Below are 25188 nucleotides of genomic sequence, written 5' to 3' on the forward strand. Positions count from 1 at the left end.
CAAAAACTTGAAAATGAAACATTCACACTTTCCAGAAACTGATTTATATTCTTTTGTCCTAAACTATTCGCTAAATTTAGTAGAAATTCAGAAGCAGTTGGATAACAAACAATAATGATTTTCAGTGAATGAACTATTTTTCCAAAGGAAAAAAAACCCCTCAGATACAAAAAAGATTACCTAGATCCAAATTAGATCTGCAATCACAAGCGACAGGGCACTGACAGATGTGCGGCTCCCCACTGTAACTGAGAAGGCTTTGCAGGAAGCGTTATGAGTTACAACGATCCCCCAGAGCAAACAGAAGTTCACTGTTGGTTCCAGGGCGGAGGGGAATCTAGCTGCTACCTGCCAGCATGCAACCAGTTTCCCCTAGCAATGGCCCCTCCTTCCTCCCAGCCCACCCTATTTTCAGAATGGGAGCGGGGAAAAGGGAACAGAGGGAGCTCAGTCTAGGGGTTCCCAGCTGGTGCTGGAGGGTGGGGTGGGTGAATTGGAGTCCCCCCACCTTGGGCTCAAAACCCCCCAGGCCAAACTCCTTCTGCTCCCTTTCCCCCCTCCTATTCTGAAACAAGCAACAGGCTGGGAGGCAAGCAGACATAAATTACTGAAGGTGCTCTCTTTTGAAACGTTTCATCTGAACCCTCATGCAATGTGGGGTTCAGATTTTTGTGGGATTGGGCCCTTTTAAGACACTTTGTAGCTGTGCATGTCTGTGTGGTCACAGCTGTAGAGTGCTTTCAGGAGCCAGATCGGGAAAAACTGTCACTTCTGTGTGCACCCATAGACTATAATGCCAGAGAGAAGGTATTTCTTTCCCTTCATGTATAGTACTCCATGCATAGCATTCTGACAGAGAGAATATGTCGCTAGCCTGTTTTCTTTTAATGCTAAATTCATTCTTTTGCAGAAGGTTGGTACATGTTCTATGCTCTTCTCGGGGCCAACCACAACCCAGTTCTAAAGGTCTGAACAGGAGTTAAGTGGTGCAGAGGTCGTGTACTCGTCTTCTGCCCAAGGATACATTTCACCTTTAAAATGTTAGAAAAATCATTACTGTTCCAAAGCTAACCTGTATATAGAGAAGATATCTTGATGTCAGAAAAAGTAGAAGCATGTCTTTTTCTCTCATGAGATTTAATTTGAATGAAATTCAAACTATTCATTAATCATAAAAGCAAACAGACTTGCTTTGATTCTAGAAAGCAAGAATTAGTTGGGTTAAAACAGATAGGCAGTGCCTGCATAAATAACATGTATGTTTTGTGACACTGAAATTAACTCCACATTTAAAATAAATCAATAGTCACAAACACTGCTAGCGAAAGTCAGTCTATAACTAGGTGGATCTATGCATGGAATTCTCATTCAAAGTCAACTGAGACCTTTTTGCAGGGCTAAATTATCCACACACAGTGCTTTTCTCCATGAATGGGACTTCAAGTGTTCAAAAGAGTTAGTTAAAAGCTTTTACACACACCAAAATCTAAGCTACAAGAAAACTGGCAATTCTGCAACAGCAAAAGACAGTTAGATGCCTAACTCCTATCGGGTCAGGGGGCATTTTAAAAACAGCGCATTTTAGTTATCTAATCCTTGCTTTACATTCAATTTTTTGCCCATTTAAGGACTGGTATGTAAAAACTCTTCTGTATGAAAGAAGTCTTTAGTCATTCAGGTAGTCCCACTGCCTGAAAATGTACTGGTCGCTAGAGCAAGGAACGCTTTCCTGAGCAAGTTGTAGAGGGCTAGGTCAGCTACACACATTACTACCCACAGGAATCACAGTACTGAACTCCCACTGGCAGTGAGATTTGATATGCCCACTGTATGATCAGATATGTAGTTAATCAATACTTACTGGAAGAGAGTCAGACAACATAAAAGCCTCCTTAAATTGCTTACGGTCATGCCTTAGAAGCTTCAGTAAATTAGCCTTGCAATGATAGATTACAGCTTTTTCAAGTAAAATGGACTGATAAAAATTCTGCAAACCCCAGAAATATTGTAACTGTATTACGTTAAATGCATTATAATTATGTTTGTGTCTTTTTAGCAGTGTGTAATTCCACTAATAACTGATGCAGCTTCTTTAATTGCAATGTATTTACTATGTGTAATTAGACAAAATATAATTGTGATTATATTTTAAAATCCTACAATTCGTACAATGAGTGTACTGCAATGGATGTCTCATCAGATTATCAGATTAATGAAATAATTTGTTAACATTGCCATGTGATCTTTTTTCAGCTGACCTGACTGCACGAGTTACAAGACAATTAGGTGCTATATAGTACCTAAAGAGCATGCCACTAATCTTTCCAGTGGTTGGCTAACATGATATCTAATCTTCCTAATCATTCAAAACTTTTTGTAGCTTTTCTAGATAACTAAATCTGTGGCAGCTAATTTACTAAAAAGATTCCTCTGAATCGACTACAGTCTCAACAGCACAAAGCAGAACTCACTTTCTGGCATCAATACATGAAAAGTCTTTGAAACCACAGTTGTAAAGCAATCATATGTAACCCCATGATGCCTTTCAAGGCTGCCATGGGGTACCATACAATATTAGCACTGTCAGGTGTGCAAACATTCACAAGATAAAATAGCAACCCTTAGTGTTAAAAACATTGACTTATTGTGATCTTTCTGAGTTTTTTGCAACAGAAGAACTTCTCTATTATTTTTCTGTAGTCAAGAAAGGAAGAAAAACTAAGAGCTGGCACTGTCAATGGGGTGCCTTGAGTCTATCAAAGGATGTCTGACATCTATTGAAGAGTGTCTTGAGTCTAAAAAACTGACAACCACTGCTGTAGAAGAAAGAGGCCAAATGCATTTTTAACAGCAGTTACTTAAAAGGATTTCTGGACCAAAAAATGTTTTTTTTTTAAATTTCAATACGGTTTGCAACAAACAAATCTGAACCACACATTGGACCCTTGCAGCAAACTGTAGGAAAGTAGAATTTCACAATACCAGTCATTATAGAGATCTTCCAGGGAATGCGACTACCTCGGAGAACTGGCTGGACCCTGTGCTCGCTGAAATCAATGGGAATCATTCAGTTGATCTGAATGTGTCTGGATTTGGCCCTAGGCAATCATAAAAACCAGTCATTACCTGACACTCCCTTTGACCCTGAAAAGGAACCTCCATTTCTCACCAAAGCCATTGGTTCGTACCATTGGTTCGTACCAGGAAATGGTTTAAAGGAGGAAAGAATGCTTGTGTGGATATTCCTCCTCAATAACTCCCATAGGTAATGAGTGACTCATGAATTGGGCATCAAGGCACCTTTGAAAATCCTGGTAAGCATCTACCTGCTTACATGCCCTTGTGAGTCCAACCTTCTGTAACTTTTGAAAATGTGACTTAGGATATTAAGTTACTGAGGCACTTCTGAAAATTATTTCCATAGACTCCAAATCCATATTCCCAGCTCAGAAAAAGGAAACCTCTTCATTTGTTTAATCATTAAAATACGTCACCTAAATTATAAACTTAAAACATGTAGTGCAATAACAGATGATTTGCACAATTACAATAGCTGGAATTCACAAAGTATATAACCAGAAGATGGTAACTTAAAAAATGTTGATGTTTAAAAGCATTTATATTTGAATGTGAAAAAAAAAAAAATACACTGAGAACAGTCCTCACAGTTTAAGCTTAAAGTAGGTGGTGAGGCTAAGAAATTGGATTTGGCTTTCCCCATTAGCCCATAGGGATGGTAAAGAGCTGAAAGCTTCTGTGCCTCATCCACCACTGGGGAGGGAAATGTCCTCTCTCATCTATAGGCATCATGTTTGGGAAGTATTTGCAGGTGGGGCTGTTACAGCTCTGCTATCCTTCAGGATGTTTTCCACCAAGTAATGGTATGATATGGTATACTACAGAGAGAAATACCAGGCTTGATTCTGCCTCATTGAAATCAGGGAAAGTTCTCTCATGGATTTCAAAGATAGCAGAATAAGGTCACTCATTAAGACAGCCTGTGTTTTGCCCATAAAGGATTCACCCGAGACAAGATAGATGAACACCAACAACTCATTTGTCAGCCATTAGGAATATGCTACTGTCACTGAAAGAAGCAAAAAGATCCTTCTTCTGTCCGAACAAATGCAAATGAATACACAGCTGACGAGCTATTCTGCAGAGTGAACAAGCTAATCAACACAACTGCATAATGCAAACATCAGAAACAAGCATCAGGCTTTACAAAGAGTTCTCACTCTACTGCACAGATAAGATCAAACAAACTCGCTCAAGGAGACCAGAAAAAATCTTCAATGGAGCAGATGGCTTTAGCTAGTCCACCATGCCTAACTGTGCATGACACTTTCAGCCTTGAAGAAAGCTCTGAGTTCCTGAAAAATACTTAACCCCGCCACCCAAAAACAGTCCCATGTCCATGGGGCCTCATGCAAGTCAAACTTGCCTGTGCCAAGCAGGAATAATCAATTTGTTAGCAAAGCAAACTAGCAAAGCAAACTCACAAGCCCTATTGCCAGACCAGAACTCAAAAATCCAGTGCCTGAAAGATAAAATTTCTATGTAGCATCTCTGATTTTCTATTTCTAGGCAAAAATCATGGAAAAAATAACAAATTCTAAGAACATGTGACATATTTTGGATTCATTGCAACTGGACATGCAGACAGATTTCACAACATGATTGGATTTCAACATGGCAATAGACAGAAGTCATATCTCAATGGTAATATTCTTTGGCCACTTTTAACAAAGCTGATGACAAGGTATTGCTGACCTGTTTATATTATCTAGCTGAAGAGGTCACTGAAGCAACTACAAAGGCCCCAGCTCATTCCTTTCCAACGAGATGGAATAACAGTACCTCACCTGCAAAGCTGCATTGGGATCTCCTTTGTCCACCCCAACACTTCTTCCAGTCAGTGCTTGCATGAGACCACTTGATGGAGTGAGATGTCAGGAGCTCTCACCAGCAGGACTCCGGTAGTATCCAGGTGCACATCTCATTTCCACAAAAGGGGCCAACACCATCAAAGAGATGTCAGCAATGGCTACAGGATAGCTCTCTCAGAGGAAGCCCTCGGAAGGATGCAGCTGTGCTGCCCAGGAGAGGAAGTGGTTTGTAGAACTGGTTGTGATAGTGGCTTAATTCTGGCCTGTACCACATTCATCACAGTAATGTGAAGCCTTGGGAACCTGTTAGACTCTGTATGGTTCTATATGACCAGACATTGCCAGTGTTGAAATACTTTCTATTCTGCATGCTAGGAGCTTGAACCCCATTTTTGTCAGAGGAGCTCTGGCCATAACACTTCTCAGGTTCAACACCTTCAAAACTTGGATATGGTAATTTTCTGTGGTTTGGACTGAATGTGGAAACAACCCAGAAAGGCTCCAGCTTTATAGGATGCAGCATCATTCCTCTTCAATGAGGCCCACATTGGCATGCGTCTCTCTAACCTCCACACCACCACAGGCTCTCAATTCATTTCTGTTACCAAGACCAGCCTTTATAGTCCAATGTTCAAAACCACCCACTAGTCAGGACCCTGTCATGCAGGTCGGTACATCTCTATTTGCAATCAGCTGCTCTCTTTCAGGACAATGCAGTTTGGTCCCATCTGGCTTCAAAATCTATGAGGACAATATAAGAAAAATCCTGGAAGAGTTTTAAGCAGATCATTTTCTATCAAGGGGACTCAGTAGCAGAATTAATTTGCAATGGTAATTGAACTAACCCAATGTCTCCTTTTTTGCATGTGTTATAGAAACATCTTTTTTGATTTAGCTTCTCCACTAAATCAAGAAGGAAACAAAAAGGAAATAAAAACAAACAGAGCAAAAACAAATGAAAAAAAGTTCCCCAACCCCCTCCAGTATCCACCAAGAAGAACATAAGAACATAGAGGTTTATCCTCCAGGCCCCTTCTCTGAAGTCCACTACAGAATGCATGATGCGTAATCTATGCTCACTGTGCAGAAAGTATTGAGTTCTATGGATACACCACTGCTCTGTCTCAGAGATGGAGATAGATCAACAGATAATCTTGGACCCATGTCTTATAGAGTTGAGAGTCCTTTTGGTCCATATGCTGGTGAAGTAAGTGCTGAAACACTGTGGATGACCTGATAACATCAGACAAATGGTCCACATTCTCTGCTGGTCTACTGGAATAAACCGTTACATAAAAAAATCTCACAGCAGATTCATGGCCACTGTTTGAATCTCCTTGGACAGGAAGTGGTATAGAAAGGCAAAGAACTGATTATTAACAGAGAATCTTGGAGAAAGGCATAATACATTCTGACAAAACACATACCTGACATGCAAACTCTACCTATGGAATGAAAGGGTCCAAGCTGCCTGTCTTACAATGATGCACATTTAAAGGAGGCAGCAGCAAACAACTGAAAACTGTTTGAAAGCTTATCATGAAACATTTCACCAAGGAACAGATAAAGGGGTAGAATCTTAGGTGATGTCAAGTGTCATAGATAAATGGCAGTCTATACCAGCACAGCATCTGCTCCCAAGTGATTTAATAAAACCGGCAAAATGTTAGATTAGGGAAAGTCAGTTAAAATGGATGTGAAATTAGCCTTTATTAGCTGTTTCTGTACCATTAATAAAACATCCTAGGCCCTATTCTGATCTCAGTTATATCAATATATGTCTAGAGTGACCCAGTGAGATTCATGAGGTTATTCCACATTTATACCACTGTCATGACAGTTAGAATCTGGAATCTGTTTGTTTATCTCGCCTTATAGGATCAGACGTTCAGCTGGTGTAAATTGATATTGCTCCATTGAAGCCAAGGAAACTATGACAGTTTGAACCAGCCAGGGATCTGGCCCTTCAAGTTTAGGTTAAACAAGCAGTTTTTGAAGGAGCAGCTGGATGTCTAGACTTCTAGGCTACTTCTGTGACATAGGCTTTTTGGATTGATGAGGCTTTTCTTAATGGAAGATAGATTGCTTGTGGTCCCTTTCCTCTTCAGAAATAGCATAAGCTGTAATGAAACCACAAAAGCATCACACTTCAGAATACTGAAACACAATAAATTTTGAAGACAGCTGTGGTGAGAAGTCCTTGTGCTAAGTAAATTACACACATCAGTTAACCCTTGCAGAATCTGGGCATTATTGTTCCCAGTAATGCCCATAGGACTCTGTTGGGAGTGACATTTCAACACCCGCTTCTGCTCTTGGCTTCAGAAGATTTTTGCCTGAGTAAGGAAGGAAGGATTAGACCCCAAGTTTGTTATTAATACACAATCTGTGATGAAGCCTTGCTTTCTCCCACCAATGTTACAATATCAGGAAAATATACGTAGTTATCCTCAACAACAACAACAACAATAGTAACTTTAAAAATGGCACCACAAAGGTGTGTTGTCCCTCTCTGTTATTTCCTCATCAAAACGTACAAGTGAAAACCAGGTTCTTCTAACAGATATCTCTGAAAACTCAGTTTAGATTTTGCAAGTCCAACTTTCTCATTTCCAGTAAAACTAGAAATTCTGCACTGGAACTCTTAAACCATGGTCATGAACCTTGAACCAGAGTAATTTCCCAACTGTGGAATGTATTGTCTTTTTAAGGAATATTTCTTGTAAATTTAGCTCTCAAAATGTACATTTTTTATCCACATGTATGTAAATAATCCAGTTATCCTTGGACACTCAAACACAAGACCATCAAGCCAGGGGGATGGGAACCAAAAAAATTACAACAACATACAGCTAGCGACACTGACTGACCACTGACTATTTTCGCTTTCAAGGCAAAGCTGGATGGAAAAATTAAAATGAACAACATAGCACTGAACGACAAGTCATTGAATGGCAAATTCAATAATAATCCAACTCCCTTGGTGACCTTTGAAAAACTCAAACCCAAGTGTTATTACAAACCCACATAAAAAAAAATCAGGACCCCTAATTCTACTGAAATCAACAGGATATTGCTATTTGTATCTGTGGTTGCATAGCTCAATCCTTGTTTCTAAAATACACTGTTTTATCTTGATAAAGCCCATTTAACTTCAGCAACTATCCCTGTATTCTCAAATCCTTTTCCTCTCAGTTGTAACTCATAGGTATGTACATACGTTTTTTCCCTGTATCCGATGCAGGAAATATGAATTTAATCATTTTAAACCCTAGCTAATCAGTTCCTAGCTACATATATTTTGAATCTGCTTTTTTTGACAGGTTATATCATCACCGAAAGGAATTTTTGCTCCATTCAAGAATCCTTCCCGCATTCCATATTTAAATGAAATTACTGGCCAGATCCCCAGCTGGTATAAAACGATGAAGTTCATGTTAAAAGCCAGGATCTCTTTGGTCCTATGCTTATTTACAACAACTAAGGAACTGGCTGATGCAGCATACTGTTTTTCTCAGCTTTATCTTCTATGGAGAAATCAATATGAAATTACCAGCAGCTACAAAGTCCACAAAGTTCAGCACTAGTGTCAGCAAGCACAAGTCCATTAGTATTAATGGATGAGTCCAGTGTCTGTACAAAGCCTGTTTTTACGCCAGGTGCTTCACTCCCATGGTTTGGTGCAAACCAGAAGCAATTCCAGTAAAGTATAAGGAGTTACGCTGGTGCAGCATGTTTACGTTTACCTCACTGAGGGACTAACACAAAGCCCACCAAAGACATGGGAATCTTTCCATTAATGTCACTGGGCCTTGGAGTAGATCCCTAGGTTGTTGCATCTGCACTGCATTCATTGGGGTTACTGGTGATTTGCAACAGATTTTTTACTTTTGGTTTGGACAGGAACTAAAACATCAGACCTCAGTATGCTCAGAATATGTAGCTGGACATGGATCTTAACAACTCATACCACTCCTAATGCCATTACTGTCTCTTCTCTCACCCAATCACCCACAAATCAAAACAGTTACACTGTCAACCACCATCTAGTTCAAATACATTTTTAAGTATGGGTAATTCAGGCATTTTCCATTGACAGAGACCCTCTGTTATGTGAATGTGAATAAATGAAAGATAATAACCCTATCTCTTTCTTTCTCTTGGATGTCACTGGTGTCTTAGTAAGTGGATGTATTGTATTATGTTTTTGGACCTTAATGTTTAAAACTCTTCCTTCTACATCATCACATCCTGTTTAAATTGATATATTTCAAACATCACTTTTTTTCCTCTCTCTCTATTCATATTAGCAAAGGACATCTTTCTTCACTATCTAGAGTCTGGCACACATCCCAGCAGCAATGCATCAGCTCAAATCAATGCATTGCAATATCATTATTAATTCAGTTTTACATGATCATTTTTCATGTTCTTTGAACACAAACAAACAAAAATACAATTCATTCCACACTGTCATCCCTTTGTCCTGACCAGAACAACTCGATCGTGTTGAAGAAGGCATGAACCATATCAACCAAGACATGAAGGAGGCCGAGAAAAATTTAAAAGATTTAGGGAAATGCTGTGGCCTTTTCATATGTCCTTGTAACAAGTAGGTACTGGGTACCGGCTCTGCTATGTGGTGTCCAGTTTTTTTGTCAGAGTGAATGTCTGAAGTTTTTTGTCTTTTTTTCTTTGTCCTTTTCCATCTGCTTCATTCTGTGGGGATAAAATACTTGTGTTTAATCAGAACAACTGGAACGCATCGAAGAGGGAATGGACCAAATCAATAAGGACATGAAAGAAGCAGAAAAGAATTTGACGGACCTAGGAAAATTCTGTGGTCTTTGTGTCTGTCCATGTAACAAGTAGGTGCCGCCTGCCTGCCTGAATCTTTTTGAGCACTCAAGGCCAATATTAAAAGCCTTGTGAAGCTCATCCTTGTTAGGCACATGGACAGGATGAGCATGTGGCATGCAGAAAAAACGATTATGATTCCAATGCATTCATCTCATAGCATAGACAATCAAGTGGGAAGTACAGTAGATGCATTAAAATCAGGCATACCGCAGTGCAAGCTTCACGGTAAACACCCTCTACTGAGAAAAGTTTCAACATTTTACAGAAAGTGTACTTATGTGGTTTTATTATCTAGCTGACAATAAATCATGGTAATATCAGACCTGTTTTGTTCCTGAAGACCCTAAATTTTAAAGCATATCTTTTCACAAATAAGCTTAATAAACTTTAAAAGTCATGGTTTAAAAAAATGCAGAAAATATCATTTGAGATGAGTATTAATAAAAATTACAGAAAGGAAGTCACTATCAATGTGTTGTCCAGTGGATCCCCTCCCTAACGAGGTCTTAAATGAGACATGACATTTTACAATTTGACCCCAAGCTACAATATGCTGTTGCAGGGAGTCAAGTTTTAGAGAAACTAAACATATTGTGCCAAATTTCTCTTCCTTGGTAGAGTGTACACTAAACTGAAATGTTGAAATATTTTGAATCTGCTTGCATGCCATCGCACTAGAACAAAGCTGTTCTTGAAGTGCTGCAAGGCTTGTTCTAAACGCAGCAGAAGAATGTGATATGTGGTTGTGCAAATATGGAGGTTAGGAAATAAACTGGAAACATCATGTGTCTCAATAGATAACAGACCCAGCATGCAGTGAGGCAGGGCATAAACAAGCCATTAAGAATACATCTATAAATTACAAGCTCCAGTTTTGCGAGGGGTTGGGTGTATAGATCATGTGACAATCCCTCCGTGGGCAAAGACACTTGCTTCGTTAACAGCAGGGAACTTATCCTGAAATACTTACTGAGGCAAAACTGGCCAGAACTCCCATAGAATTCAACAGGAATTTTGCCTGAGTAAGAACAGGATTGGGCACTTCATCTGATCAATCTCCATTTATTTTTAAGTTAATTCCTTGAGGAAAATTTAATGTTGGTATTAAATTGGGAGCAAAATACAGATCCAGCTGTTGAACTCAGATTTTTGCATTAAGGTATAAATGCCTCTTAATGGTATATATATATTTGGCCCAGGATACTTTTGGCCTTGGTTGGGTGCATGAGGTGATACCTATGTGAGGAGGGGAGAGATGCAAGGATACACATATAAGCATGAATAAATACATAGGTAGGATGTCTAAACCCCTGTACTGGCAGCTGTGATGTGGCATAGAGTTTAGACTATATCCCTGGCTCCTGTCTGTCCTTAAGCATGGAGCTGACCTAGCGAAGAGGAGAAGCACAGGCTGAATTATCAGATATGCTTCCCTAGGACTCCTAGAGTCATAGTAGCTGGTACGGGAATTATCTTGTAGCCCCAAATCACAAAAGTTAGTCATTTAAGTATAGAAGGTCTCATGGTACATCACAGTAAATCTTGACTTTTTCATTGTACCTATGGTAACATGCTGTATGGCAAGCCAAGAACATCATGACCAGATCATCTGCTAATGCAAGTCAGCACTATTCTGATAATGCTGCCTGAAAATTTGGCTTTCAAATATTGTTCTTTCCACAGCGATTGTTGTATCTGAAATCTCCTGGCCTGAGCACAGAAAAGATACTGCAGGCAGTGTAGGGGTGGGGGAGAGGATAAGAAGCTAGTTCTTAAAGGTACCCCCCCATTAGTACTACTAATACAACCACAGCTGTGGTCCCTGCAGTACTAGTTACTATTACTCTTTTAAACTAACACAAGACTCTAATCTTGAATTCATCACTTTAGTGGCTGAAAACACAAATTACGTTGACCATTCAGAAGGGTTTGAAGGCAAGGGGCCTGGGCCATTATTTCTGTTAGAGGCAGTTCTCAGAGACATCCAAGTCAGGAATCAAGGATTCAACAAAGCCAATAGGCTTAAAAACCACACAGGCCTAAATACCAACATTGCTACAACATTGGCACAACAGCATCATAACCACAGGTCCTTTCCCTGGCTGGTGTTAAATTCATTATAAATAGTCCAAACAAGGATACAATCCTCATACAATAACCCCCCTGCTACTTTTAAATAAAGTTCCATGAACCATGTGTCACAATTTGAGGCCCAATCCTACATTCCTTGAGCAGCCAAAATTCCCATGGAGTGAAATCTTGGTCCCACTGAAATCAACTGGAAGAACTCCTAATGGCTGCAGCAGGGCCAGGATTTCACTCACTGATTTTAATGGGAGGTTTAAATGCACAAAGAAAGTCGGGATCAGGCTCTGGGTAAATATGAGAGTTCATTTCAGTCATAGAATATCTTACTCTCTGCATGTGGCAGGGGTCTAAAGAAAAAGTGAGTAACTGGGACTGTATGTGCAGCATTTTGGGTGATAATTATGTATAAACATTTGGGTGGTAATTATATAGAAGCATTTCCCTAGTTAATTTCCAAAAATGCCAAAGATGGTGTATAATACATTTCATATAACAAAACCAACTTAACAAAAAAAGTGTTTAAAAGTCTTACTAAATTCTAAAAGAAAAAAAAAAGATGACTATTGGGGAAACAACCCACTGCAATTATTTTATTAATGATTTGTGTATGTAACACATCTTTGAGCAAAAAACCACCCCCAAAAAATCCTGACAGCTACAGTGTGGGCTTATGCAATATGTGGTTAATGAGAGTATCTAAAACTTGTTACAATATTTTCCTCAATTCATCTTAAAAACTGTTTACTCTCTCCATGAAGCTGTAAGCCACAAGGCTGTTTTTCTGCACAATTACAGCCTTGTGCAGAAAATAAAAATTGTGATTTGCTATTGCTAAGAGCTTAGATAAAAATTAGCTCAATTTCTGAAACAGAAAAGTTTTTGTCAGAGACCCCAAAAGCTCACCATTTTCTACAATTTAAAAACCTCTTATCACGTTAGTGTCAGAACAACCCAAAGCATGCTGCACATGCTAATCTGCCACTGCAGGTATGCCTGGATTTTAATTTTTTTTCTCCATGGCAGTTCAGTCAAAAATGGCTCTTTGAAAGATTGCATAAGCCAATAAAATGACCTGACAGAAAGACATATTTTTAAAGTCCTGAAGTTTAAGGCTCCTGAAAAAGGAAAAGATCCATTTTTGCCTGCATCTCGCTTATTGTGAAGGCTGTTACTGCTGGTGCATTACGAGTATGATGAACTACTGGGGCAGTTGTGCTTAGCGAGAATGCTTCACTTCTTATTCATGCCTGTAGCTGGTGCATGAAGAAAATGTAGAGGAATTTCCCTTTCTGATGCTAGATTGCTTGTATTTTTACTTTCTCCTGCACTCATCTCACTTCTGCCTATTTTACTTTTTGTCTCTGTGGGCAAAGGTTTGTACATCAACTGTCGATGTATGGTTAAATATTTTCAAGTACCGATATATTATTTAGAAAGCCAATGAAATTGCCCTACATGCAATGCATATGCCAAGAACAACCCTGTCCACCATGGGAAAGTTAGTGGCTTTAAATGCCCATTATGCCACATATACTTTAAAACAAAGAAAAAAAAAAAGAAAAAAAAGGAAATGTTTGCATGGCACTGTGTTTAAATCTAGCCGAATCTGTTTTTCTCTAAGATGATGTGTTGCTGTGATGTGATGTACACACTATACTTGGCAGTTTTGTTTCTATGTCTGTCTGCCAGTATGTTCTTTGTGTTTTATGTCAAACTATATGTGTGTTGTTGAACTGAAACTGAATGTTTTCCAGTGATTTGTATTTTTCTTCTTTTCTTCTTTTCTGGAAACCGACCGAACACAATGAAAACCTGTGTGCAGTGTGGTAGGCTTGATGATTGCAATTCAGCCTATTGGAAACAAAATTTCTGAGCAGCATAGTTGTTGTGGCAGTTAAAAAAAAAAAAAAAAAAAAGAAAGAAAAGATTTTGCTCCAGTTTATGATATATCGGTATACGATAAACGCCCCTCTATCTTAAAACTCATTTGCTTGAATCAGCTCTTATCTTGGAGAAGTAAAGATATTTGCACTCATCTCTTCCCACTTGATGCTTTGTTATTCACCCTCTTTCTTGCATAGGCTTAAATCAAGTGAGGCTTACAAAAAAGCCTGGGGCAATAATCAGGATGGGGTGGTAGCCAGCCAGCCCGCCCGTGTTGTGGATGAACGGGAGCAGATGGCCATCAGCGGCGGCTTTATCCGCAGGTGAGACTTTCTATCCACTTTCTCTCTGATTTTCCTCAGCTGCAGATATGTTTAGATTTTTTTCCATGTGGTCAAGACTTGTGTGTTCCTAGTTACCTCCATTTGTGTAACTGGCTAACATTTCCCACCAATTCTGTGGGTGTTCATACCCATCAGGGGCAGCAGTTCTCAACCAGAGTGCCATAGCCCAATGGGGTGATGCGATTCCCTTCCAGGGATGCTGCCATGTGGGTGATACTGCAGCCAGGGTGATTCCCTGCACACCTCGTGCAGAGGTACATCGGGGAGCAACTGAGACTGGAGCCCACGCTCTTCCTGCAGCCCTTCCCAGTCTGACTCCCTGTGCTTCTCCTGGAAAGAGAAGCAAGCCAAGTAAGTGGGACTGTCCTGACCAGCTCCATTTCCAGGAGAAGCATGTGAGCTCAGACCAGGAAAGGTTGCGGTAAGTGTACGTGCTCCTGCCACAGCCATTTGCATCAACCCTCTGGAGTGCTCAGGTTGGGCTATGGAACAGCTCTTTGCGCTACTTCTCCAGGAGGAGCCAGGTTGGGCTGGAATAGCCCTTTACACTACTCAGCTAGAGTGAGGCTGGGCTGAAGGAGCGGTTTGCACTTGCTGGAGAAACTGCAAGCAGGACAGGTAAGATCTCCCGCCCTTCCCCCTGCTCCTGCCTGCTTTAGGTTTATAAGAAAATCAGCAGAACTCTGGTTAAAAAGCATTTAGGAGTGCAGAGACAGCACAATAGTGGCTCTTAAGCAGGGGTGCCATCCAATTCAGAAAAATTGTTGGAGGGGTGCCCTGACTTGTACAAGGCTGAGAACTCCCGATCTACAGCTTGGTTTTCAGATGTACTGAACACCCGCTGTGTCAAGTCAGGATTGCGGGTGATTGGCTGATGTGAAAAATCAGGCTGCAGGCCTCCAGAATGAGAGGTCTCTCAAACATGTGGCCCTCTATTTCTGTTATCTAGCTACAACTAATCATAATAATACTTGGGAAATATTGTGATTAAGGCTCACAGCATACAAGCTGGGACACGTACCTGATTTCCTGCACTTTTGCAAAGTATGGTCCCAATTACTTGTAAAGAAACCAGAAACTCAGAGTGATGAGTAAACGTCAATGTATCATTGCTATTTTAAAACAGGTTAGTGTTAAATGTCACTTCTTGCCAACAGAGAATGCAGCACAGCATTACAATAGAGCTTTAGACTCAAAGGCTAGTGATTGTATAGCTTGCAGCATATGGGCCATCCCATTGTCTTTAGGGGACTTACGTGCTTAATATTACACATGCACTAACAAACCTTGCTGAACTGGGACCTAGGCACAACGTCTCAGATACCATAAATTGTTAACTATAGGAAAATGTTGACATTTTAATGGCAACCACTATATGCTAAAACCAAATCCCTTGTAATAAACAATGTTCCATTATAGCTGCAAGACTGTTTTAGTAAAAGGTTCACAGATACATTAATACTGATTATAGCATCCATAAAACAGATATGTAGGCAGCAAGCCAATTGATTGAGTTTATGAAGGCAGTTGACTGCAGCTGCTGCCCAGAAAGATAGATTAGTGTGCAAATTTTGCTCTATGAAGATTAAGGATACTGGATTAACAGGTAAATATTCTTCTGTTAACTATAAACTGCTTATTTTGGGGTCCATTTTGATGGTGGATGTGTATTGAATAAATATGATTGTGTTATGACTACAGAATGTTGAAAAGAATGGAGTCCGGGAGCAATTTTGGTCCACAGAAGCTACATTTCCTTATCCCTTTCCATTCCTACAGGGGATTCTGTCTAAGACAGGTACATGGCAGCTTGTGCTCTTGTGAGCCCAGCGGGCCATGCTTTTTCTAGCATTTCAGTCACTGACATGGCTCCCTACATAGCTGGCCAGCTATTAAGGCAAATGCATAATTCAAGCCTAAACTACTGAGGTTCATTCCCAGCATCTGCTCATCTTTGGCAAGAATCTTCTCATTAAAACTGACAACAGATGAGGAAGATTAATAGCAGCAATAGGGGTTTTATGTTGATTTACACTTATTTGACAAGCTGAAGAGAAATCAATATATTTATTTATTAAAAACAAACAAAAATCAGAAGACATACATGCTGAAGTAATTATTTTAGCTGGAAATTTCCAACAGGCCGCTTTTCCTGTGCAGTACTTTAATGAGTCTTAGGTCAAGAGAGTCAGAACTTTCATTGTGCGTTAGGTATACTTCATGCAAGACAGACAGATTGGATCACTTCGGTCCACAATTTGCTCCTAAGTATTATATTTTTTCATGGACATGCAAAGCTTAGGTCCAAAGTCTAAAAAGAACTACCACTAATAGGCAATACAGTTCTGTTAGTGACAGCACAGACTAAGCCAGTCAGCACTGAAGGCAGTAGTTCTAGTAGATTAGAATGACTCATAGTGACAGATGCAGACTTAAAAGAGAAGGAAGTAGGGTGCGCAACGGTTGGCAGGGTTGAAGGGATAAGGGCAGCTGGACAGCTAGAGGCACCAGTTGGATTCAGTCCATCTCTACTCAGCAGAGTTGTTCCTTCTCTCACAGGGTAACAAATGATGCCAGAGAAAATGAAATGGATGAAAACCTTGAGCAGGTCAGCGGCATCATTGGAAACCTCCGTCATATGGCCCTGGATATGGGCAATGAGATTGACACACAGAACCGCCAAATTGACAGGATCATGGAGAAGGTAAGGGCTGACTTCTCTCTTGGACTGATAACTTTTCCCTATCCATCACCAAAAGTCGCACTGCCTCATAAGCAGTGCCAAACATCACAACTTCATGCTCTTCTCTATAAGCCTTCATCTGTGGGTCTACAGCAGGGTGGGAGACTCATACAGGTGGTATGTGTCCCGTTCCCTCTGCTCCCTTCATGCCCTGGAGGCCTGAGAGAAGAGAGGAACAAGGAGAAGGGGAGGTCTCTGCTAGATTGTTTCCTGAAAAGTAGTACTTTCATGCAAAGTACAGCACATATCATGCAGAGAAAGTCTGAGGTTAACATCTGTGCTATTGGACACAGGCAGCAGCCAGGAGAAAGCCCGAACAGCATGGCTCAATGTACCTCCACAAGGACTCACGGAGTCTTGGAGGTGTGGTGGGGAGGGAAGAGAGTATAAAGAACTACAGATTACAGGAATAGGAGCTGATCCACCCTGGCACTTCCTGGTAGGGTTTAATCCATCCCTCCTTACCTTTCAATGGAAAAACTGAGCAATAGACTTTCCATCCCCTTGGATGGGAATGACTTCCACAGAGAAAATTACTTCCTACGACACCTTGTCATAACTTCCATTCCCAAAGCCCCTAGGGCAGGGACCCATTTTTTCCTCAAGTGTGTGCGCAGCACCTGGTACCATCTGACCCTGCAACCATGGGATGCTGCTGCAGTACAAAAGATGGACAACAACAGGCCTGTAATCACTATTAAGAATTGTGCCCATCAACAAGAGACACCATTCTAACACTAGGTCTGCACTGCAGTCTTTGGAATTTGGCTTTATTTCAACATTCAAAAGATTTAAGGTGTAGACACACCTAACAACTGAACTGTTCTGAAACTTCACTGATTTGGAACTGGCTCACCACTGTCGCAGGTCAGAGGTGTCTGGATGTCCAGTGCCCTCGCATTCTGGGTAGAACAATTGCCTTCAGGCATTGAAGTGCTATGGTTCTGACACTAGGGGGTAGGAGTGAGTACCTGGTCCAGAATGCCTCAAAATGGGCATGGGACTATTATACCCATGCTTTGGAGGGCCCGGAGGGGGGCAACCTGTGGCTGGGGACATTTTTACATTTCTGCTTTCTCTTCTCTCCCAAACATGAGATCAGTAAAATTCAGTAGCTGGCACTTGACCAAACTCTGCAGTGCGCTTGCCTGACTTGGGGTATATAGGAAGTGGGAAGAGTGCTTAGACCAACATTTTTGGTTTCCCATGGGCTGGAGACATAGAATCATAGAATCAATGAGTTGGGAGGGACCTAGACAGATCAGAGTCCGACCCCCTGCCATGGGCAGGAATGAACAGTGGGGGTGAGAGGAGTCATAAGACCCCAGCCAGGTGCCTGTCCAGTCTCCTCTTGAAGATTTCCAGGAAAGGTGAGAGCACCACCTCTCTGGGAAGCCTATTCCAGGCTCTGGCCACCCTTACAGTGAAGTAGTTCTTCCTAATATCTAACCTAAACCTATCCTCCCTCAGCTTGTGGCCATTGTTCCTGGTGACTCCAAGGGGGGTGCTGGTGAACAGACTTTCCCCGAGTCCCTCCTGGTGGCCCCTGATAAAGTTGTAGGCAGCCACAAGGTCCCCCCTCAGTCTCGTCTTGTGGAGACTGAAAAGATTCAGGTCCCTCAGCCTCTTCTCATAGTGCTGGCCACGGAGGCCCCCAGCCATATGAGTGGCCCTCCTCTGGACCCTCTCCAGGTTCTCCACATCCCTCTTGATGAGGAGCTGCAACTGAGTAGCAAGTGAGGACACAGCTAGTTGCTAGAAAGACAGTTTTTCTTCAACACGCAGTGCAAGGGAACTCACTGATAAAAAAAAAAGTACCAGCAAAAGAAAAAAAGGGAGGTAGTTGAGTTCTGGCTGCATACCAGAACAGCCAGTGACAGCAGGTGGGGTGGAAGAGGGGATGGAGGGAGAACAGGATGGAAATACTGCAGTGCGGGGTGCCTGGAGGACTGACCAGACCCAGGTAACAAACACTTGGTGTCCACAGATAACACTGAACTAGTTCACAGCAAGATGGTTCAAAATAGGACTTGATTTTCCAGGTACACTTTTGAGCCATTCTAGGCAGCTTTAAACTGGCTTGTTAGGCTGATACATCTGTCTGCTTCAGGTTTAAACTACATTTAAACCAGTTTCAGTGTCACATGTGCCTATACTGAGTGACCTCCATGCTTACCTGAGAATCCACTAGCTTCCTCGCATTGAAAGCCTCACAAGCTTTCTGCTTTTAGTTTGGTATAGCTCCAGAAACAGACATGGTTTGTCTGAAAAATATAAGGGACAAGACCATCATGTGGTATAAATCAATGTAGCTTTACTGACTTCAGCTGAGATTTATACTACCTGAGGATTTGCTTTAAGAAGCATTAACTCTTAGCAACACACATATGTGACCTTAGCTCGCTTAAGTATGTAGCCAAGAAGGAGTGGAGTGGCTATGTATTCTACTCCATGCTAAGAGCTAACCAGGTGCACAGTACAATTTTACTGGTAGGTGAAATTCAGGTGTGTTGCCTTCATCATGTCTGCATGACAACGGGCTTGAGTACACGGGCTGGAGTTTATTGCTCCTGCGCATGCCATTTGAACATGCGCATGGGACCACAACCTGTTGAGCCAGGTCAGAGCAGCCTAACTCGACTCAACGTGCTGTGGAGGGGCTGGCTGGGGCACGACGGTGCTCTACCGTGGGGTCAGCCAGCAGGCAATGCCCCCTCCCTCACCCCCCCACACACATAGTAAAGCATTCTTGTGCCCCAGCCAGCCGGGTCAGTGTCTACATATGCATTGCTGCATATTAAAAAGTTGCACAGCAGGGTAGTACATATATTTACAAGTACTACCCTGCTGTGCAGTTTATTAGTTTACTCTAGCCTCATAGGGGTGCACATGTAGATGCTGAGACATTTACTGCAGAGCTAATTAGGCAACTGCAGTAAATGTCTCATGTAGATGCTCCCAGAATGCAGCACCCTCTATTGTGCAGTGATGCATAAACGTTGCATAAAAATATTACTTTGCTGAGCTACACCCAATTCTTGCTTGAGCCATTCAGACCAATTGATACTGGAAATATTTACTGGCAACTTTGCATAAATAAAACCTAAAAGCTAAGTTTTTAGTTGGTATAAGTCAGCACAACTCTGGCATCAATTTTCGTACATATAATCAACTGAGGACATGGCTTCTCCACAAATCACACACTTAGTTATACGACATCTCAGATGAAGTCAAAAACTTAAATCTAGTCTTACAGGCAGGGCCAGCCTGGCATGGCTGAGAACACTGGCTTGTGTGCCTTTGAAATATGTGCTCAGAGGACAAGAGTCACATTCCTGGGAAAGCAGAAATGAGGCAGTCTTTGCTGTACACCAAGATCTGCTTACCTATTTTCTCAAAAGATATTATAGTACTACTGGAACTACTAATAAACTGCATCCCTAGTGAAGTCAGAATCAGGCAGTGTGAAAACAGGCTGAGAGAACACACTGGGAAAACTGGACAGACACACACATGCACGCTCACACGCACAAAATCTAAAGACCACATCAATACTGAAACCCAAATACCATATTTTCTTCCATACCACACCCCCAAATAAAACACACACCTGGTTTGGGGCAGATAGAATTAAGGAAAAAAATTCCAGTCTTTGTGCAACATCCTGGGCTCCTCATAGCTGAATAATCTTGGTTGCATATAGGAGAGGCAGAGTCCAGTTCCTCAGTCACTCACCTTCTCCTCTCAGCAATAAAGTCAAAGTTTAACCTTTTTTTCCCTCAGCTTTTTGGGAAAAGAGTGCATGCAAGTAAATATGGTATATATACTTTCCTAGGCTAATGGCTCCTCTGAGGCCTGCCATATAGAACTTGAGTGTAAATAGGTCACCGATACCCTTTCCTAATGACTATCACCGCTAGAGTTCTTTCCCAAAAGGAAAGGTGTTACCTCTCTGACAGGTACCTATAACATGGAACACCATGATAAAATACCCAGCCAACAAGCTTAAGTGTGTCACATGACAAGCATATTATGTTATCCCCTTACTCCACATTAAGAGAAAACAATAGATCCATTGCCCAAGCTCCTGGGTCACAAAAATTACCCAGGAAGCATCTTAAAATATTCCCTAATAGTATTACTTCAAGTTGTAAGCTCAATGAATTTCTCAGTCAGTGGGGTTTAGCTAGAGAAAACATAGGTGGCTACAGGAAGTGGTGATGGTAATTAAGTAGGGGGCATCTCTCACCATGAATGGGCCTGGTGATAAAGGGTACTATGTTGCTGAAGGTCCCATTTTTCAGGGCAAATGAAAAGCTTCACTTTGATTGAGGCAGTAATCATTAAAAATTCAAAATGTCTTTGCATAAGCACTAAGGGACAGCCAGGCCAGCTATTAGTACTCAAAAGGCAATAGTTTTAAGCTGGATCTGCGCACGAAACGTACAGCTACCTCAGGGGATTGAGCTCTTTACTGACCTATCCAAGGTCAGCTAGGCAAAGCAATAAATAGAAACCACTGGCTCTTTCCTCTTCTTACATTAGTGATCCAGATACAAAACCTAACACTCAGTAATATCTTGCCACTTGACACATTCTCCAGAGGGCTGGGAACTACAGCGAGTCATATATAACAAAAACCTGAATGGAGCTTGGCCAGCCTACATCAGTGAAGATAATGCCCTTTTATCTACAAAGCTAATTGTGCAGAAAGCTACAAAAAAACCCTCCAAAAGTTGGTGCAAATTCGAAGTTCCTAACCACAAAACAGAGAAAAACTGTATTTTCAAAAACTACTGGCTGCATTCATACCTTGTGTAATTCTAGGAGATGCAATGAATGTACACTAAAGATGAATTTAGTCTACTGCATTCCGCAAGCCCCAGTCCAATAGTTTCAAAAGAAATACCTATTCCCACTGAAAAATCACTACAACCACCCTCCTCATTACTATATTCCAATGAGTTCCAACACAAGAGGAAGCTGTATCATTGGACTTCGTTCTTCCCTGGTAGACCTCTCTACAAAAAGTTTCCAAGGATGCATTAGTATGCATCAAAGGACATGTATAGGCACCCTTAGACGACAACATGCTGTGAACAGATATAGGCCACATCCTTGTACTGCAGGTAGCTGGCTTGGCCAAGCTCCCTCCTCTTATGGTTTGGCTTTGCCTCTGGTTTACTGCACACAGTACTTACTAAGCTTAAAGAAATGATACAGCGAGTAAAACTAGAGATCCTTTAATCACTGTTGTCTGGATAAACAGACCAACTAGCTGGGGATATATATCTGTGTGGCAGAATAGTTGCAACTTTTATACCTTTGTTGTACACTCTGAACAGGGTGAACATATATCTCAATTTGGCTGGGACAGCCCTGGATTTTGGAGGCCAGTCCCAGCCAACCAATGAAAATTAAACCTAGAGTCCTCAGCATGGGGCATGGGGTGTAGTCTGGCAGGGAGGGGGAGTGGCACAAGCTGTGAAATTGGAAGCCCTTGAAGACAGCAAAGGGAATGCTGGCCCTAAACTATTGCCCTAAAATAGGTTAGCTTTATTAAAAAGGGGAGATGATTGTTAATACCTGTGATGTAAAGAACAATGGGTCATTAATGGGCCAGTTACTCCATTAGCTGCCCAAATAGTAAGACCAGAGCTGCACCACCCCACCCCACCCCCACATCTCCTGCAGCAGCGCCGCTGACTTGGCAAAGTGGGGACAGTGCCCCAGATTTCACATTGTCCTGTATGGTCACCCTAATATTGAATAACTCTGGAAACCAGTCAGATTTCAACAATCACATAAGAAAACCAATCATTAGTTACCAAGCAGATACCCATGTAGGTGTACCCTATTTCACTACTTTGGTATATGTACCAATTAGTTATCCCAGTACTGCTGAACCTTCATGTATTCCTGGAAGATACATCGCTTATCTTCCAGGTGCTATCTGCAAGTGTCTTGAAATTCTTCACTCATTACATTTTTAGCCACCAAACCAAGCCTGGTACTACCTCCCAAGAAAGGAAAATTTGGTTAAAAAGCAGACGCTTTGTTCAGCTAAGGAGAAGGAAGTGGAGGCTGCTAGAAGCTGAGGCTTTATTGAGCCATGGTTTTACAGAAGCATTAGCAAGACAGTGTCAAGGGCACAGGGCTTGTAGTCCATCCATCACCTTATTTCTCCTTAATCCCCCATTAAGTGCTGTTAGTTTAACAAATGATCTTGAGTAGCCATGAGAATGCTTTCACTTGAATCCATCCCAGTTAATTTTTAGTGTGCACGTAAGAATAGCATAAAGCCACCTATTCCCCTCCCACTACATGTGGAACAAATCGTGCTTTGACTTGAGGACTGGCTTTGATGCACTGTCAAACAAGCTTGGCTTTTTCTAATGTTCTTTATAAGATAGGACAGCCTGGATCTCTGTTCCAACGATTTCTCCAGTATTTTGCCATGTAACCAAGCTAAAGATTTGGAAAACTTCTACAGCCTCATTCAGCCAAGATAGAACTCAGATCCATGACAGTTAAGCACTCTTATTTAACACCAAGGCTCAAAAAACCTTGTCACATGTCACAACTATTGATGGATGAAGTTCCTATTTGATCACATCTTGAGTGCCCACTTTTGTAGAACTATACCAATTCATGCCATCTGAGGGTTTGGCCTAGTGTTGGGAAGTTCAGTGAAACATCCAAGATCCTTACTCAGAGCTTTCTTGAGCCTTTCAGACCTGGAAACTGGGATGTACAGCCCTGAAAACATTTCTTTTCTATGACTAATCGGGCCCCTAGTATATAGAGAATGGCAAGTTGCACAGAACTTCTGAGCATCTCTTTTTTGCTACCTCACCAGAACCAGAAGCAGAGAAATGCTCTCAGGACTCCGGATGGGTGAAACACTCCTACTTTCTATTCAACTAAACATTTGCTATGATATAGTCAGTCAAACAGAAGCTCCTGCTCTGCCACAGCCTAATATGTTTCTTTCCTACCTTTTCCCCAGGCTGATTCCAACAAAACCAGGATCGATGATGCCAACCAACGTGCAACAAAGATGCTGGGTAGCGGTTAAATGCAATGAGATGCATTTCCTTATTAATGCTGTCTTCACGGGCAGTACATTCATGCTTTTATCATGGTATTTACCTACTAGGTTTGCACACATGCACATATCAGCCCCCATTGTAAATGTTGTCCTATGTAGTTTGTCAGCTTTCCAAAAATGATACTTGTAATTATTTTTTTCTAGATATCTTTCTTTCCAAAGGTTGTACATAGTGCTGATTTGATGGCTATAGCTCACTCCTATGTTTTTTGGTTTGTTTGTGTTTTGTTTTTTTTCTTGTTTCTTTCAGTTTGGGGTTTCTTTTCTTTTTTTAATTTTATGATGTTTGCTGAATGACAACAATGTTGGAATGCTAAACGTGCTGTTAACCTTTAAATATACAGTATTGTTCTTGTAAAACTGTGACATTCCACAGAGCTACTGCCATGCTCCTGTCTTTGGATATCATGATGTTTAAGCACTTAAAACCTGCTGTCTTTGGTTCTTCATTGCCATTACCTGTTGTTATGATTTCATGATTAGACAATGTGGAATTATATAACTATAACAAGCATTGCACTAAAAAAAAGTGATGTGAGTTCTGCATTTATGCATGAGGAATTAATAGACTTTTAGACTTCTACTTAAACAAGACCTTTCCCATGGCAGTAGCACATCAACGATGACAACAAAAGCATGCTCAGTATTGGGACTCTGTCGGGACTATGTTATACCAGCAATTTTGCAGTAGTGCCACTTTTTTCTTGTTGATATATGTATAGTTATTCACCATGATCATTTTTTTAATTATGAAAAAAGAAGATGGATTTGGCACTCACTATTTAACCATTGCCAGCAAAATAAACGTTTGGCTGAAAATATGTCAAAGACAAAAAAGAAATAAGTGTAATATACTGGGTTTGTCTGCTGCTTTTAAAGACTATCTTTTGGAGGAAACGACTACCATATGAAATGGTACAAAGAAATGTAATTTTTATAAGCTCTATCATACTAGTCGCTGTCCCCACGTGGTTTGTTATTAGTACAGTTCTTTGTTGCTTACCTAGAGCTATGCACACCAAATCGCTGAGATGTTTAGTAGCTGACTTAATTAAAAATAATAAAAAATAACCTAAATGAATGAAATCTAGATAAACTGTGAGAGAAATATCATTACAGCATGTAATATGAAATTCCTTATGTCTCCTGTCAGTTTGTGAAGTGATTGACATTTTGTAGCTAGTTTAAAAATTATTAAAAAGTGTAGATCTCAGATTCCATGCTTCCTTTATCCATTTGTTGGCCTTTGTGTCGCCAATATCTTGTTAT

The 25188-nt window shown here is 41.0% G+C and overlaps 1 protein-coding gene across 3 annotated transcripts in view; it reads left to right on the plus strand.

The window, feature by feature from the left end:
• Nucleotides 1-25134, plus strand: part of SNAP25 (synaptosome associated protein 25) — a 123462-nt gene extending 98328 nt beyond the window's left edge. For 2 of the 3 annotated variants that reach the window (XM_019516232.1, XM_019516231.1), the window contains 4 exons: nucleotides 9640-9757; nucleotides 13919-14044; nucleotides 16625-16769; nucleotides 23818-25134. In XM_019516232.1, the coding sequence (XP_019371777.1) occupies nucleotides 9640-9757; nucleotides 13919-14044; nucleotides 16625-16769; nucleotides 23818-23886 (458 nt within the window). In that variant the 3' untranslated portion in view covers nucleotides 23887-25134. Of the gene's footprint in view, nucleotides 1-9383; nucleotides 9502-9639; nucleotides 9758-13918; nucleotides 14045-16624; nucleotides 16770-23817 lie in introns of all 3 variants that reach the window. The other variant, XM_019516234.1, reaches the window with a different exon arrangement.
• Nucleotides 25135-25188: the final 54 nt, after the last annotated feature.

This window comes from Gavialis gangeticus, unplaced genomic scaffold, assembly GCF_001723915.1.
Source record: "Gavialis gangeticus isolate Ggan-Ray unplaced genomic scaffold, GavGan_comp1, whole genome shotgun sequence".
Classification (NCBI taxonomy): Eukaryota; Metazoa; Chordata; order Crocodylia; family Gavialidae; genus Gavialis; species Gavialis gangeticus.